The sequence below is a fragment of the Pteropus vampyrus genome, unplaced genomic scaffold (assembly GCF_000151845.1).
Source record: "Pteropus vampyrus isolate Shadow unplaced genomic scaffold, Pvam_2.0 Scaffold9, whole genome shotgun sequence".
In the NCBI taxonomy this organism is placed as follows: Eukaryota; Metazoa; Chordata; class Mammalia; order Chiroptera; family Pteropodidae; genus Pteropus; species Pteropus vampyrus.
In genome coordinates this window covers 9,835,786-9,854,181 of record NW_011888790.1, presented here as the reverse complement: position 1 = coordinate 9,854,181, position 18,396 = coordinate 9,835,786, and the positions used below count along the sequence as shown (strand labels likewise).

General features: G+C 33.3%; 1 protein-coding gene across 3 annotated transcripts in view; it reads left to right on the top strand.

The window, feature by feature from the left end:
* Positions 1-18,396, top strand: part of NAP1L1 (nucleosome assembly protein 1 like 1) — a 29,458-nt gene that overhangs the window by 6,324 nt on the left and 4,738 nt on the right. For 2 of the 3 annotated variants that reach the window (XM_011374539.2, XM_023521016.1), the window contains exons 2-11: positions 1,284-1,320; positions 5,641-5,726; positions 7,135-7,237; positions 12,758-12,899; positions 13,169-13,249; positions 13,965-14,093; positions 15,659-15,730; positions 16,480-16,619; positions 17,062-17,207; positions 17,298-17,317. In XM_011374539.2, coding sequence (XP_011372841.1) covers positions 1,304-1,320; positions 5,641-5,726; positions 7,135-7,237; positions 12,758-12,899; positions 13,169-13,249; positions 13,965-14,093; positions 15,659-15,730; positions 16,480-16,619; positions 17,062-17,207; positions 17,298-17,317 — 936 coding nt within the window. In that variant the 5' untranslated portion in view covers positions 1,284-1,303. The remainder of the gene's footprint in view (positions 1-1,283; positions 1,321-5,640; positions 5,727-7,134; positions 7,238-12,757; positions 12,900-13,168; positions 13,250-13,964; positions 14,094-15,658; positions 15,731-16,479; positions 16,620-17,061; positions 17,208-17,297; positions 17,318-18,396) is intronic. The other variant, XM_011374552.2, reaches the window with a different exon arrangement.

Here is an 18,396-nt window from a genome sequence, read left to right as displayed (position 1 = left end):
AACCCAGATGATCTTACTACAATATTAGGCTTATTTTTAAAAAGTGTGTACAACCAGGAAATCTAATTTATTCAGAATGAACAGATTGGAGAAGGCATCTCTGAAGAATTAAATGCAATCCTGTTGTCTTGAATTCCCTTTAATAAAGAAGCAACTGAATTTTGTTGTAAGAGTTTGAATTCTAAATGTAATGCCACAAAGTAGACACTGAGGGTTAGCAGCATGGTAGTAATAATACTGCAAATATTAGCACTCGACTGCTAAAATCAATATCTCTTCTTAACTCTTCTATAAGCATATTAAGCATGTTGGTATATGGAATCACATCTTGTAGCATTTTGTGAGTAAAGACTTAAGTTTTAAATTTTAAAAACTTGATTTTATTTAATGTAGGATTCTAAATTTGATTAAAACTTTTTTTTTTCCATAATCTGCATTACCTATGTCATTTAGTCATTTTTCTCGAAAACTCATTTTACCTTGTTTTGGTTTTCTAAAATCAGTATTCTTTTAGTTAATACTAATCGTACAGTGAGAAAGAACTTAAGATATTCTCTGATCACTTCTAACAGTAACCAAGAGCATTGTTGACAATGCTCCAGTCCATCCATGGTAGGCTAGGGGATGTAATGGTTATCAGTGATGTGACATGAAGTACATTTGAAAAGGTGGGTAAGGTTTATTTAACATAGGTTGGGACTGAGAGCTTTATAACTGTCATTAAATAGTGTAAAAGACATTTGATATAGAGATTATTAAATTAAAAAAAAATCTCTGGGGAGGCACAATGAGTATAGGGGAGGCACAATGAGTATAGTGGTGGCAGATTTTGGCTTTTTAACATGAATTTGATAAAAATTAATACTATTAAAAGTGAAGTGGGTTTGTTCTGAGCAGTACTTAGTAGCCTAAAAATTTAAGCAAAAATTGACCATTCATGCTGGTTTTGAATAAAGACCCTTTGTATAGTTCCTTTTCTGTGATTTTACCATACAGTAGATTATTTACCAATAGTGCTACTATAAAAGTCCTTATACGATAGATTAGAAATGCCTACTAGTAACTTGCTTGTTTTGAGCAACATCCTCTGAAAAATTACTTTGACTAATATGAAAATCTCTGTATTCCATGATTATTTTTAACACATGCTTTTTTAATGGGAGTATACATTTCTTGGAATAGTTTTCAACTTGGTATTGATTTAAAGGGTTTCGGTTTTAAATATTTTTATTGGTTTTAAATAAATTGTATTTATTTAAACTGATTGATGTTTCTCTCCTTAGATATTTGGAGTTCTTACAACATGGCAGACATTGACAAGTAAGTGGCAGATAGTTGGTTCTTTTTACAGAGATTTGTCATCACTTTGTACCTTGATGTAATTAACAGAAGTACTAATTATGTATTGTGAAAATGTATGGTAATGACTAATGTTTAGTACTTACTATTATAAAAGTTGGGTACAGTGTATCCAAGACAATATAATCACTGTCATAAATATAGTAAGCTGTTTGTCAATGTTTATTCTTAGGGGAGTGCTGAGCACAATAATGAATCATAAAAATCTTGCAGAATCCATTTTTGCCATATACATTTCCCAAAGATTTTTACTATTTAAATTGTAATATATTGTATATATAAGCTAAAACATGTATAAAATGTATATGTAGAATTTAAAGAATAATAGGACACTCGTGTACAAGTTTTTAAAAATAGAACGTTACTATGAGAAGCCCTGTGTGCCCCTTCTCAATTGTATCTCCCAACTTTCCTCTTCAGAGGTATGAGTACTCTCTTGGCTTTTGTCTGATTCATTTCTTTGATCTTTAGTCTCACCACCTAAAAATTCTTAATGTTTAATTTCGAAAATCTGAATAGCAGTCACAAACTTAAATGTGTAGGGAAAAAGGCAATATTACCACTATTGAAGTCTCCAAGATAGGTAGGAAAGTAAGAAGCAAGAGACTATCTGAGTCATAGTGTGGTTCAACTTTCCTGAGGTTTTTCAAGGGCTTATTTAGGAGAACTCTTGGGCAAGGTCTTGCATCCTGGAAACAGGTTTAATGAAGTTGGCATCTGGCAAGGTTGTAGTGTGGATGGGTGTCTTGCAGAAATATGGTCAGGGAAAATGGAATGAGCCGCATTATTTGTTGCTTGTAATTTTACAGTAGCCTGTCAACTTAGTGGAGTAGGTTAAAGCAGAACACTTGAGGATGGAGAAGATATGATATTATCCATAGCTGTTGTGGGCAGCAAAGTATTGAGGTGGGAGGACAGGAAACTAGTACAAGGACAACACATTCAAGAACTGCATATATAAGAATTTGGCTAATCCTCTCATGCATGCTGTCTTTAGTATAAAAAGAGTGGCAGGAGGCATTTTAGTGATAATGGCTCTCAGTATGCTTGTCTCGTGAATCACATTCTTCCGATCTGGATTTCTTAGCCTTGGTTACACAGTTGTCATTGTGGATCTATTTTACTCTTCCTGGGATTTCCTTTTGTTTCTGTACTCTTGAGTTCGCTGGTTGCTGTATCCAAAGTTTTGTTCTTAGAAGAGTACAAGAGAAGTAGAGTACTTTGAGATGGCATGAACAAAAGTGACTTTTCTACTCTTATGCTTAATAGTTTGGGTGTAGAATTTTAATTTGGGAATCAGTTTTCTTCAGAATTTTGAAGGCATTGCTCCATTGTCACCTGGCTTCCAGTATTGCTGTGTTCAGAGTCATTATAATTCTTGATCATTTGTATGTGGCACTTTTTAAAAAACATATATACATATCTGTTTATTTCTGGAAGCTACCCTGGCTTCAGAGTTCCAAAATTTTCACATGGTCGATCTGGTTTTTTTTTTTTTTATCTCTCGAGTTAGGCATCTAGTAGTGTGGACCCTTTGAGTCTGGCTATTTGATGGCTTTCAGTACTGTCGAATATTCTTATTTTGTTGATTGTCTTTTTTCTATTTTCTTTTTCTGGAACTTCTGTTGTATGTTGGACTGGTTCTTCTAATTACCTTTTGTACTATTTTCCATTTTTTTCTCTTTGTTCTTTCTAGGCAAGGCTGACAAGTTTATCTTTCAACTCTTGTTTCTAAATTCCTATTTTTTAGTTTCAAGCACTCTTTTGCTCTCTGTTCCTATTTTTATAGCATCTTGTTCTTGTTTCATTGATTGTAATATTATTTCTCTGAATGTTTCTTTCTCCTGTATATATAATCTGTTTGCTCTTAAAATTTTCTTTCTTCTGTTTTGGTCTTAGTGTAAGACACTTTCCTCAAAAAGAGGTAATGCTTGGTTGCCTATCTGCTCATTAAGATTGGGGTGGAGTGGGGATCGGCAGTTGAAGGATGTTTTTTAAAAAAAAAGTTGACTGGAAAATTCGGAGTGTTGGAGAGGGAGATGCTTGTCTATTTGAGATTTCATTGAGGTCGTCAGGGTGGGTATTTGTTGTGAGAATCTTGTGTCAGAATTGTATTTGGGGGGGGCGGCTAGTTAGATATACCTCAGTGAAGAGTGCAAAAATATTTGCCTTGCAGAGTTATGGGAGCCAAACAGGGAGAAAGATGCTAGGGAGAGGGCTCTACATTTAGCGTTCTAGTGTGTATATTGTCATATCTTAGATACCTGTGTCTGTGGTCCTCTAGTCTGGGTTCTCCCTTTCCAGAGAAGAGTTTAACCCTTTCCAGAGAAGAAACTGCCATTCTTTTGCTAGAGTGAGGGGGAGGATTTAAGCATTTCTGTTTATCAGGTTTTGCTTAGTCCTCCCTATTTTATCCACATTCATCTCCCAGCCCTAGTTCTAGGAGTGTCCTTTTTTAAGATTTGCGTTTGGGCTGGTTCTCAACTTTTCCCACTGCTTAAATTTCAATTCTGAGTGAAGTTGCTGCTCTTGTCTCCTGGTCTTTCAGTGTTTATCTGTTTAAAAAATTCTCTGTCATAATTTTAGTGGGAATTCTGGAAGGATTAAGATTAGATGAGTATGCGCAATCTGTTATCTTAACTTTCATTTTGTTTTAAATTTTGAAAAAAATAAATTGAGTCTTTATAATTTTGGATGTTTGTGAGCCCTAGGAGGGTGAGTGGAAGAGGGGATTCTTGTTCTTTAAATCAAGTGTTAGCAAACTTTTTCTGTAAAGGACCTGATCTTAAATATTTTTGGCATTTTGGACTATATGATGTCTTGCAGCTACTCAGCTCTGCTGCTGTAGTGTGAAAGCAGCCATAGACAATACACAAATGAATTAATGTTGTTAGGTTCCAGTAAAACTATTTACAAAAAATAGGCATGGGCTGGATTTGGCCATGTGACATAGTTTGTGGACCCCTGTTTTAAAGCTTTAAGATTTAGATGTTTAATAAATAATTGAATGAAAAGACACTGGATGAAGAGCTGTTTCACATTATCTTTAGTTACCCTTAACTTTAAGTATGCTTAAGTTTATACTGAATGAAAGATATTCCAGAAATAATCTATTGTTTCTGATGAGGAGGCTGATTTTTTTCTCCCTTAGTTGATGGGAACATAAATTTTGCTAGGAGAAAGGAGTTGACCTTTTCTGTCTTGTAACTATGTGAAAATTAGATATTTGTCCATTTATGAAAATTTTTCAAATGTTGTTTCTAAACACATAGAGCAACTAAATCTCTAAACCAAAATGTTAAAATGTAAAATCACAGAAGGAATTACACGATAATCTATATATTGACCTAGATATTTTTATTCCCCTTTCTAATGGTAGTTGTAATTTCATGATCAAAAACTAGATTTTTAGGATGAAATGGGAAGAATGGTATCTCATTACTTTTTACATTCTCTTTCAATGGTGCCATCTTCCTGGCTTTGCTCTGAGCATGATGTAGACTCAGGCCTTCTTCTTAGCTTTTACTATTCCCCATGTCCACTATGAAGCAAAGAAAAAGGGAGGAAAATCCTCAAAGATGGTAAAGGCTGATACAGTTGCTTCACAGCCAACAGAGATCCAGGATCCTGTTGTTTTTACACACTCCTTCATCCTTAGCTGGTGACTGCTATTCTCCAGGATGCCTCATGATCCAGTGTGGCTGCTGAAGCTCTAGCCATCACATCCCTATTCTAGAGAGGAAGCAAGATCAAAAAGACCTCCTGTTTACCATACTATAAAGGAAGCTTTCTTAAATGTCTATGCTACTACTTTTTATCTCAGTGCCAAAACATAGTCACGTAGCCACATCTAGCTGAAAGGTAGGCTGGGAAATGTAGACTGTTTAGCTTGGTGTATTGCCACTTCATATAAAATTAGGATGCTGTTACTAAGAAAAGTGGAGTCAGTAGATACTGGTTAGAAAGCACATACTTCCTGATATCACATTCTCTGAACCAAAACCAATTAAATCACATTTTTAAAGCTTGAATTATAAACTTTATATTTGACCACATGCTTTTAAATGAAATTTTAAGTGCTTCTTATTTGTACTTGTTTACATATAAAGTTAGAAAGAAAACTGAATTACCTTTTGGATTTCCTATTTCATATTTTTGAAAGAGGCATATTAACAGAAAATGAATTAAAAGTTTTCTACAAAGATATTTTTTTATTCTTTTAAAAACTTTTTTTGGTAATTTGGTACATTTGAACCTTGGTGTGATACTATGATATTGTAGCAAAGAACAGTCTGAACTTGATCAAGATTTGGATGATGTTGAAGAAGTAGAAGAAGAAGAAACTGGTGAAGAAACAAAAATCAAAGGTATTATTTTAAATTTCTTCAGGAGCCAGTGTTTGCTGGCACATGTCTTCTAGAAGATAGTAATAAACGCCATTCTCTTTTTAGATCCTTTTCCACTTATCCACTGGCCCATGTATCAGTTCAGTAATAGTTTGTGCGTGTATGTGTTACAGGGGTGGGGAAGAGGGAGATGGAGATGAAGTGATAGTAAGGGAGGAAGGTATGGATATAGTGACTCCTCAGAAATCACTATATGTACCCTGTACTGCTAGAATGTCATGGCGTGGCTATACCAAAACAGCTACCAGTGAGTTCTGATGACTTAGAAATGTTACAGGTATTGGTGTGTGTGTAGGGGTTGGGGGTTGGTGGTGTTTCTATACAAATAACACTAGCTTAGACTTATTTGAAAATGTTTAGTATTTCATATGTAGACAATATGTAGTATACCTGTATGTGTATTGCGTGTGTGTGTCTTTTTTTAAATCCATTCCAACCAAACAAAAGGGGTTGATGATGGTGGTGAGGATTTACATTGCTTTAGATTATGCCCCATAGATATGGGCCAAGAATATTAAGGTACCAGACAACTCAACTTTTCATTTTTAAGCCAGAATAAGATAAATTGTAAAAGACTACTGAACAACTAGTTTTGGCTTTCATCTTGCAACATATTTTTAAAAGATATTAGTGGCCAGTATTGATATTTCTAAAAGCATGTTTGTTATCACAACTATATGCCATCTTATAATCAAAATTAGAAATAAATTGAACTTTAAGAACATAACTGAGAAAATTAAATGCCAATTTTGTGTAATGTCTATTGAAGAAGATATGATGGCAAAATAGTTTTTGCAGGATGTGTATCTTTGGATTGAGTATAATTTTTTTAGACACCGTTAATAACCAAATTTTGTTTGGCTTTAGTTACAACCTTTGAGTATTTCAGCTGTTAACTTCTCCATTGAGATACACAGGCATATTATACAAGCGTCAAATAAACATCCAGGTTGCTCATTCTACTGGTTTTTTCCCAGGCTTGAAACCATTGCTATGTTTGTAGTTATCTGAATGTACTGTCTGCCTTCAAAGGATTATCAAGAGTCGTGGATAGGCATCTGGGTGAATCTTTGAGCTACCCAAAATGCAAGATGGATGAAACACAAGATAGTAGGAAGAGAAGGGTATTGTTGATAGCAGTTGTGGAAATGGCTTTGAGAAATGGGATGCATTAGAGATGATTAGGAATCTGAACTTGTCTTGCACATTGGGTTTTCCTATAGTGAATTTTCTTTAGCTTGCTGCTTGTCTCTATTCATGCCAGCGATTTATGGGCTAGTCAGAAAAACCTCATGATTGGATTGTCCTATTAAAATAGCATAATGCATTTTCATAAAATCCTTCTTTTGATGCCCTTTTTTCTTTAAAGCGCGTCAGCTGACTGTTCAGATGATGCAAAATCCTCAGATTCTTGCAGCTCTCCAAGAAAGACTTGATGGTCTGGTAGAAACACCAACAGGATACATTGAAAGGTACAAGTCCATTTTCATAGTCCTTGTTTATCTTTCTGTAGTCAACATTGCAGGTGTATCTATTTTTAAGACCATCTAGGACTTACGTATGTAATAGTAGAAAGCTAATGTTTGTTAGTGTCCAGTATAGGATTATTTGGAGTTTAAAATTTTGCTAAGTACCATCAATTTAGAGTTGAGCTTGTAAAGTTTATTTTGTATTTTGGTTCATCTGCACAGGAAAAATATTGGTCTTAACCATTTCTGAGATTTGTTTAGAAGTTTGTTAGAAATGCACAAAATTAGAAGAAATACAGATTTTTTATTTTTTTTTATTGGTGATATAAATCAATAATAGCAAAAATTTCTTCTTGTAAATATTTTTTACATGGCTTTATTATTTTAAGATCCATCCATATGTATCTCTAATAGCTTCTAGCCTCTAAATGTTGCCGAGGTCTCTGATGTTTGTTCACCATGTTTATTATATGCTTTTTCTTTGATAGGCACTTAGATTGCATCCAAGCTCCTGAACACAGAGTTCATTGTAATGGTCATCCTTGTACATGTCCTCTTAAGGAACTTTGTAAGAATTTCTTTGGGAAATGTACTAATCACTGACATATGTAGTTATGGGATTTGCAAGCCTTGAGTACTTCCAGCTTGCTTTCTAGAATGACTGTGTCCAGTACATGAAAGTTGCTTTATCCTTGTGCCCTTCCAGTAATTGGCATCATTTAGCTTTATAGTTTTTATATTTTTACCAAAGAGGTGCAGGCTTATTTTCTATGTATTTTCTGATTTCTAATGAGCTTTGAGCTTCTCTTCATGGTTTTTAGGCTTTTAGGTTACTCATTTGTCTGTTTTCCTGTTGGAGATACTATTGTTTTCTTGTTTTGCAGGAGTTCTTATGTATTCTAGGTATTATTCCTTCATCAGTTTTAGACTTCGAAAATACTCTATTGTGTCCATTTCTATTAACTTTATCCATAGCATCCTCCATTTAACAGAAATCCTTAATTTTTATGTTTGTTAAATGTTTTGATCTATGGTTCTTTTGAGGTTAAGTCCTTCTTTGTTCTTTCTCCATTTTTTATTGCCTAGTTTTACCTTTCTCCTTTAGATATTTAATCCCTCTACAGTCTACCTTTGTATTTGGTGTAAATAAGCATCCAGATCCTTTTTTTCTTTCTTTTTTAGTGAGCTAGTTTTTATAACACTTCATTAAATAATTCATTCTTCTTCCATTTATTTGTGGTACCACCTTTATTGCATATCACTTGCTTATAAACACTAGTGTCTCTGTCTTTGAGCAGCATTCTTTTTCATTGATCTTTGTCTTTTGTCTTTGTCACACTTAATTACTATGGTTTTATGGTATGTTTTAATATCTGTCAGGGTGAGTTGCTTTCCTCTACCCCACCATGGTTGACCTAACCGTCTGTAGGTCTTATCGTACATATGATTGACAGTAAGTTTATCAGTGTTTTCTCAAAAAAAAAAAAAAAAAAAAAACTAAGCTAAAATTTTGATAGCAGTTACATTGAATATATAGATTAAAATGGCAGCTACTTAATATCTTTTTAATATTAAAATGATCTATATCTTTATATATATTCAAATAATCTGTGTCTTTTACAAAGTTTCTTCATAGTCTGTTCTTGATTAATTTCTGTATATGTTAGTTGTGTTGTTATTGTGAGTAGTATTTTATTTTTTAATGTGTTTTCTGGTTAGCTTTTCTGGTTAGCTGTTCTTAATGCAGAGAAGGAGGGCTGTTGTTTTTGTTTGTTTGTTTGTTTGTTTGTTTGTTTTAAGTTAATTTGTATCCAGAAACCTCGCTACACTTATTATAGCAATTCTTTATGTTTTTCGCTTACCACAAAAGATCTTACCTGCAAATAATGGCAGGGTTAGCTCCTATATCACATGTTTATTTTTCTTTATAATTGTTCAGGACTTTCAGTATTATGGTGCACAGAAGTGTTAAAGTGGGCATCCTTGTCTTATTTCCAGTCTTAACCAAGAATGAATATAAAATCTCCATTAAATTTCGTGTCTATTTATGATTTTTTTAACTTTTTTTCTATATCAATTCAGATGGTCTTTGATGTTTGAATTTATTAAGTATGTACTAAATATATATTTTTGGAAATGGTATTTTGAATATCAAACTAGCCTTGCATTTCTGGAATAAGTTTAATCATGCTGGATTGTTACACCACACCATTGAATTGGATAGTTAATATCTTATTCAGGATCCTTATTCATTAGCGAAATGAGCGTATACATGTGTGCATGTATGTATGTACTATAAAAAAGCTTTTATGGTGGTAATTCTATCCCCTTGTTTTATAATCAAGATTTCAACTGCCTGAGGAAATAAACATTGGCTTCTTGACTTTTTTCCTGTTTTCTAGAACAACTTATACAATAGGAATTTTTAAATCTGTGATTATTTTTCCTTCATAGTCTGTATTTTGCATCTTCATTAGTTTTGCAAGATGTCTCAAATCTTATGTTTTTTAGAACCAGCTTTTGACTTTCCATTTCCATATCATTTTTGTTGTTGTTATTCTTCTGACTTATTTGGGTTTGCTCTGTTCCTCTTTCCAATTTCTTTAAATACATACTTAGTTCACTGGATTTATAAAAAAAACTGTATTTTTTCTTGCCTTAATCTGTTTTTGTAAAGTTTTGTGACTGTTAAGTGTGAAGATCTATATGCTAAAATTATTGTTTCAAGCTTAGTAATTGTATTGTTCAGGTTCTCTGTTACTGCTTATTGATTATCTGCTTGATCTAACAGTACTGGGAAAGATGTGTTAAAAATCTCTGATTTATTCTCCTTTTGATCTGTCAGTTGTAGGCTATAGAAAACTCTGATATCTTACTCTAGTATGAATGTTTGCTTCTTTATTAGTAATTTTAAACTCTACATTTCTTTAAAGTGGTAATGTTTTTGGACTTCATTGCTACCATCTTTTCTTTGTTTTTAAATTTATTTTACTTTTTTTTTCTTTTTTCTACAGGTCTGTTGAGTAGATTGAGTTGTTTTCTGTTGGTTTCAAAGTTAATGCATTTCTCTTTTTTTTGTTGTTATTATGTTAAAGTGGATCATAACCTAATACCTAAGTTTATTTACCCCTATTGATTTTTTAAATTTACCAATACCTGTATTGTTTATAAATAACATCTAGTCCTTTTATTTCTTTCCTTCAGGGCAATAGTAAAATGTACCAACATATTTGACCACTCATACCTTATATATAGCATCTCCCTGGATTTTTTTTTTAGATATTCAAAAATTATTTTTAATGAATGTAATGAATATCTGTGGCATACTTCCTGAAGTGATATACCTGACATAGTTTTTCTTTCGTCTTCATATCTGAATAACATTTTGGCTATAAAATTTGTAAATTCAAAACTCTTAATTATTTTAAAAATTTACTTCATTTCTTCTTGTATACACTGTTTTCTTTTGAAGCCTGATTTATTTTGTAGGTAATTTGCTATCTTCATTGAACTCTTAGACTTTCCTTTTGTCTTTGATAATTCATAAATCTAATTAACCTACCTGGGGTGAAAGTAAGGATTTTCGTCTTGCTTTAACTGTGAGAAATTTATTCTCATTTCTTTAGATATCCACCTCCTTTTGCGTCTTAGCTGTTGGTAAATTTGTCATCCATATCTCATAGCTTTTCTGTTGGTCTTTCCTGCTATCTTTCTGGATAGCTTTTCAGCCTCATGGACTTTTTCTTCAATTGAACCTATCCTGTTTATCCTGTTTGTTGGTTATTTTAGTTACTGTATTTTTCATAATATTGCCACCTTGTTTTAGTTTTCTTGGTCTTGTCTCATATTGTTGGTATCTCCTCTCATTTCTTTATTTGTATTCTGTTGAAATTCTTAGTTTAATATAGCTGCTATAGATTATAAGTATTTTCATCTTTCATAGAAATTGTACTCAAGTGTCTAGTTATTTTCGCCCTAGCACTTAGGGATACTGGGCTGCAAGAGTTACTCCAATAATAAATATTGAAGGAGGAATGAAGATCAGACTGGTTTGTGACAATCCATGGAGTTTAAGAAGGGGCAAAATGAGCCTAAGCTAAGGAGAGCTCTAGTCAGTTTAGATTCAAAGTCGGCTGACAATTGTGGGCAATTTTTTTTGACTGCTTTGGGAGGAGGCAGTTTCCTTTGGTTGTAACCTATTGTACCTGGATTGTCTGGGTAGAGCAGTGAGTGCTTGTGGGCTCTGAGCCAGTTCAGCTTTCATCAACTTCATGTTATCTAAGGAACGCTGGCACTGTGAAAGGGTGGTGAAGAGGATAAGCAGTGTTGCAAGGCAAGCACAGAACTTAAAAGGCTTTCTTTCCAGCCTGTCCTCACTGCTACCCACGCTGGCTATTCCCATTCCCTCCCCAGATGGTAGCTCACCCTGTACCAGTTAAAGACAGCCTTCAGCCTTACTCAAGTTGTTCATAGTGTTTGTGTATGTGTATTTGTATGTATGTTTCTGTTTATATACACTGAAATAGTTGTTTTCTTCTTAGTTCTAAAGTTTCCAGGGTTGGGTTTTTGAAACAGGACTTGAGGAAGAGGCCAGCAGCCTCTTCGACAGAACATTAGGCTTTTTATTTTTAATCGTAAGACAAAATTTGACATCTTTAGGTATTTTTTTTTACTTCTGATTATCTTAACTAAAGTTGTGGTTAAGATAATTACTTGATTTATAACATGTGGCAGGCATTTCTAACCTGGACTCTGGATTTGTTACACAGATTCCCTGAAGTTAGGTAAATTTTGAGTGTGAACATTTTGTGTGGTAGAGGTGTTTAAAAGGGGCTAATAGGTAATAAAGGTCTTTATAACCTTTTTAATATCTGTGCCCAGTAAGTTGTATTATATGAGTTATATCAATAAAACTGCTATTTAAAAAAACCCATGTCCCCTCTGCATAAAATATTACATTCTTATTTAATATAGTTTCAAATTCCAAATTAAGAGACTATTTTTAACTTAAGACTGCATTTTAGTCTATGGTCATGCTACCCTGAACAAGTTCCATCCCGTCTGATCTCAGAAGCTAAGCAGGATCAGGCCTGGTTAGTACTTGGATGAGAGACCACCTAGGAAAACCAGGTGCTGGAGGCATAAAAATATACTGAAAAAATAAAGGATTGTAAACTGAGAAGGTCCTTGCAAGGGTTGCCTCGCCTAAAAAAAAAAAAAGACCGCATTTTATAGCTGAGACGCCAGCACTGATAAGAACAAAGCTGAACTTGAGTACAATGAAAGATTTGGGTTGACAATATGATTTACATTTTTTTATTAGTTTACCTGATTAAATTTCTACTTTTGAATTCTTATAAATCGAGAGGTCCATGTATTTATCTCTTGAATTTTAATAACATTGAATTAGATCTTCTACTTCACATAGCAAACCTATTTCACTAACTTTTATGGTTTAATTTCAATATGATAAAAGAAGTGTGACTTATGATGCTATGTAACTGGTGCTTTCTAACCTTTCAGCCTGCCTAAGGTAGTTAAAAGACGAGTGAATGCTCTCAAAAACCTTCAAGTTAAATGTGCACAGATAGAAGCCAAGTTCTATGAGGAAGTTCATGATCTTGAAAGAAAGTATGCTGTTCTCTATCAGCCTTTATTTGATAAGGTAATGCTTTCTACTACTTTGTTTTGTTTATCTAAAGTTCAAGAGGATAACGCAAGTCTGGAAACAAACTTTAGACCTCTCAGCAAAATGGTTATTAGAGTATTTGGGGAAACTATCAGTAATAGCACTTTAAGTTGTGGTATGTGTTAATTAAATCTCAGTGTGTTCTTAATGAGAAACAGCTAATTTTTAGTTTGGATGCCAGTGTTTTTATGCAAGTGTTTTTTTTGTTTTTTTTTTTTTTTTGTTTTCGTTTTTATGTTTTTTAGCGATTCGAGATCATTAATGCAATTTATGAACCCACAGAAGAAGAATGTGAATGGAAACCAGATGAGGAAGATGAAATTTCGGTTAGTACCAACTTTAATTTAGTATGTTTTATACCTTGGAAATTGTTTCTTTATCATAGATGAGTAGTGAGTACAGATGAGCCAGTGTTTAACCTGGTACCATATATGCCGAGATTCACTTTTTCTTTACATTTTTATTGTACTTAACGTTTATAGATTCATATAAATTTTTTCTTTGAACTTAATGATGGCATGCAAAGGATCGTTTTCTTTTTTCAAGTCTTCTAAATGACTTGCCCACAACTAATAAATGGTAGAGCCGTGACACAAATCCAGGTGCTCTGTTACATGACCCTGTTTTTCCAGAATTGCTATTTTAATGTTGCTTGATTAATGTTTTGATTTAAAAAATGTAAAAGGCTGAGACATTGAACAAGGTTTATATTTCTTTTGCTTTTCCTTTTTGCTATGCTTAAAGGTCTTTATTTTGATAAAGTGAAAATTTTTTTTCCTAAAACTTTTTCTTACAACTCATGGTCCTAGTGGTTCTCTTTGGAAGAGTATGATAATAGCAGTATTTATAAAAGTAAGGTTTGGTATGGGTATCAGCAGTATTTACACAATTGGACTAGAACTATTTGGGCTGAAAGTTATAGTGATTAGGAGTTTGTTGGTTTTTATACTTCTGCTACTGCATTTATGTTAAGGGGATGTGTAAGATTTTATCAAGAGGTCTAATCTAAGTATTCAATAATGTATGCTGTCATTTATCAAGGAGGAGCTGAAAGAAAAGGCCAAGATCGAAGATGAGAAAAAGGATGAAGAAAAAGAAGACCCCAAGGGAATTCCTGAATTTTGGTTGACTGTTTTTAAGAATGTTGACTTGCTCAGTGATATGGTTCAGGTAATATTATTCATAAAAAAAAAACACCAGTTTACCTCAGCGAGTATAAACCTTTGAAATTTAACTGTCTGTTATGACTAGTCTCTTCATTGTTGGCCTTTGTAGAATGATTGCTTTCCTTCGAAACAGAGGGAAAATTGCAGCTTTGATTAATGTAATCAGATACATTATAATTCATTTTCAAAAATTAGATATTGAAATGGCCCCTTAATAATTGCTCATTATTGTCTGGTGCTTTCTCATGGCCCTGTGCCTTTTGTTTAGATGCTTAGTATGAAGGTAGTATGGGAAGAGACTTAACAATCCCATACAACTATTCCAAGTACATTTGCATTTTAAAAAAATACTGTAAATATCTTTAACTCTTACAATTGTTACTTTCTCTGGGAAACTTTGCCTCTCTTAATCAGAAACATTTCTGAGCCACTACCCATCTGTACTGTAGTACTTGTTGCCTTATATTGTAACTGTTGGAAGTTAGTGTCAAGAAAAAGAAATTATCTCAAAACAATGACTGCTTATTGAATTCTACTTTAGCAAAGTAGGAAAGCATCCAGCAGAAGGAAAGAAACAAGAGCAGCTAACAGCAGTTTATAATCAGGAAACATTTTTAAAGCAAACATGCCTTTTTATTTATTTACTTATTTATTTAAATTAAGTTTATTGGGGTAACATTGGTTAATACAATTATATAATTTTCAGTTGTACATTATAAATTGGCATCTATATATTCTATTGTATGATCACCATCCAAAGTCTAGTTTCCTTCAACTACCATATATTTATCCCTTTTACCCACTTCAACTTCCTTCTACTCCCCTATATTTGACTGCCTTTACTCCGTCTACCTCTCCCTCCCCCACCCCTTACCATCTGGTAACCACTAGTCCATTGTCCATGTCCCTGAGTCTCTGTTTGTCTTGTTCATTTGTTGCTTTTAGGTTTATATGCCACATATAAGTGATATTGTGTGATTTTCAGCTTTTTCTGTCTGGCTTATTTTGCTTAGCATGATTATCTCGAGGTCTATCCATGTTGTCGCAAATGGCAGTATTTCATCTCTTCTTATGGCTGAGTAATATTCCATTATATATATGTACTACAGCTTCTTTAGCCAATCATCTATCGTAGGACACTTCGGTTGCTTCCATGTCCTTGCCACTGTGAATAATGCTGCTATGAACATCGGTGTGCAAATATCTTTTGGGATATGAGTTTTCAAGTCTTTGGAGTAAATACTCAGTAGAGGGATTGCTGGATCATATGGTAGATCAATTCTTAGTTTTTTGAGGAACCTCCATATTGTTTTCCATAGTGGCTGTACCAATTTGCAGTCCCATCAGCAGTGTATGAGGGTTCCTTTTTCTCCGCATCCTCTCCATCATTTCAAACATGCCTTTTTTAGATTTAGTTTTGTACTCTTCAGCTCATTCAGTCTGTGTAATGATGTAGTCAATTGTTATGTAAAGCTTCACTATGAAATATCAGCTAAGTGTTTACTTAGTGACAATACTAATACTAAAATGCCATATCGCTCATTTTAATGTTTTTGTTTTAATTTGAAGGAACACGATGAACCTATTCTGAAGCACTTGAAAGATATTAAAGTGAAGTTTTCAGATGCTGGTCAGCCTATGGTAAAAGAACTTTGAAATACTTTTAATTTATAACATTAGATGTTTACAAGTAGATAAATGAGGTGTGACATTCAAGGATTAGAGATGGGGATTTGAAGAAATTAAAACTGATACTTGGTACATTTGGTAGGAAGTAAATGTTTGGATGTTGATATGTGATGCAACATTTATTCTTTTTCTTCTCTGAACATAACATCCTGTATTAAAAATGGGTAAAAAATAATAGCAAGGAAATATGAATAAGAATATAACTTATTCTGTATTAAAAGGTATGTTTCTGGGAATTACATAAAATAGGAGATGTTAGAGGGTCCCCACTTCCACATTATAAAAGATCAACCAACAGCTTCTCCCCAAAACCATCAGTATTATGTAAATTATGAGCAAACCTACTACAGGCTATAGATTCTTACATTGTGAGTAATAAGGGGCTTTTTCTCTGTCAATCTAGGTTCTAGTCTAAGATTTAAAGTTATTTATGGGGATTGAGGGAAAAAGGGGGACTTGGTCAGTTTATTCAGCTGTGCCTAACCTATTTTGTAAACATGTTACTAAATAGTGTGAGCTGAACTAAGTTTTATTCAGTTTCTTTTGTGTCTCATTTTGCTTTTAACATAATTTGGGATTTATCTGATTATTTTCCAGAGTGGGAAAAATATCACTTAGAATTTTATGTTTATAGAAATCACCAACATGTTGAAATTGATGATGTAGGAGTTCATAAATTTTTTTTGCTTCTTTTTTTTAAGAGCTTTGTCTTGGAATTTCACTTTGAACCCAACGAATATTTCACAAATGAAGTGTTGACAAAGACCTATAGGATGAGGTCAGAACCAGATGATTCTGATCCCTTTTCTTTTGATGGACCAGAAATTATGGGTTGTACAGGGTGAGTTTAATTTTACTACTTTAATAGAATATTACATCTGTTTCTGTTTTACTTACGATTTGTGATATTTGATATTTCCTAGTGTGTGTGCTTGATACATACATGCATAGGTTATCTATAGACATGTGAGTAAAATGTTTTCTGAGAAGAGCTCATCCGTTTTTCTAGAATTCTTGGCTCATAGACTGTCACAGATATTTCTCCAAAGGAAGTGCACATTTAAATTATATTGCGAGTTCATGGTAATTATAAATGTATTTATTGAAAAAATTTGTTTAGAAATAACGTTTTTCTCTTACACTGCTATAGAAAGCATTTGAACCAATTTTGCCCTCTAAAATTTGAAATCAAATCTACCATTGAAGTAGAAAAATCTTAGCTCTCCTTGCAATTGAAAGTAATGTGTTAATTGTGATAAATTTTTTTCCCTTCGTTTTGGAAGGTGCCAGATAGATTGGAAAAAGGGGAAGAATGTCACTTTGAAAACCATTAAAAAGAAGCAGAAACACAAGGGACGTGGGACAGTTCGTACTGTGACCAAAACAGTTTCCAATGACTCTTTCTTTAATTTTTTTGCCCCTCCTGAAGGTAAATAGTGTTTTAGTGTGAGTATTGATGGCTATTTTATTATAAGCTTTAATTTTTTATTAATTTGGATTTCTTTTCTCAATTTTTCAGTTCCTGAGAGTGGAGATCTGGTAAGCTGAATTGTTACTTACTTGTTAAATTGTTTACTGTATATGAAATTAAAGGACTAGTTCTCAAAAATGGGGAGTGGGACAGTTCCTACTAGCATTTTGTTCTGAGGCTTGCAGTGCATTCGGAAGACCTTTATGCATCTGTAAAATTATTCCATTCAAAATGCTTATAGTGCTTCCACTGAGAGATGCCGAAAAGCTAAAGTTTTTTTTGTGGGTTTTTTTTTTTTTTTGAGACTTAGAAATATTGCTGTAAGGAATTCAAGTTTTCAAGACGATAATTCTCTTCCTCATTGAAACTAGAATGTACTAAGTCATTTAAACTATTTACTAAACTTATCTAACCACACTCTGGTTAGAACTCTTTCTATATTTATTATTCCAATGGAAATATGGTTTTATATATGTATATGTAGCCAAGATGTAAGAAATGTTCCTGGCACATAGCCTGGAATGAGGAACAACCTTAAAGAAGCCTATACAGGCAGGGTAGGTTAGTTATGTTTTGAATTTGGTTTTCATTGGCAAAGTTTTTAAATTAACTGATGTAGTTTAAATAGTTTTATACATATATGGAATTAGAAATTATATTTATGTGAATACTTTTGAATTGGAATAGTTTTGGCTAATTAGACCAGATCTGCAAAAGGCAGGTATTTCTGTATATTGTGAAGAGTGATAACTAGCTTAGCTCAAAATGTCTTTTATAGGACAGAAATGGGGAATAGAAAGTGGCAAGTGAATTTTAGGTAAAAATAACTATTTATGAGCATTAAGAGTTTCACTCTATTTTCATGTCAGGGGATGGGTTGGAGTTTGTGTACGTGTGTGTGTGTGTGTGTGTGTGTGTGCACGCATGTGTATTTTAAGTCTGCTACCAAATATTGATAACAAAACAATCTTGAGTACTTATGGATAGAACACCTCCAATTTTGAAAAATTTCAGCACCATTTCATTATTGTGCTTTGCCTTTAAATAGAAATCCTAGATTGACTCAGTCTTTTATCAAGTGGGAATTTGTCTCCTTATTTGGCATTATACAGTTGCTTGGGTGCTATCTTTTAGGAAGTGTGAAGTC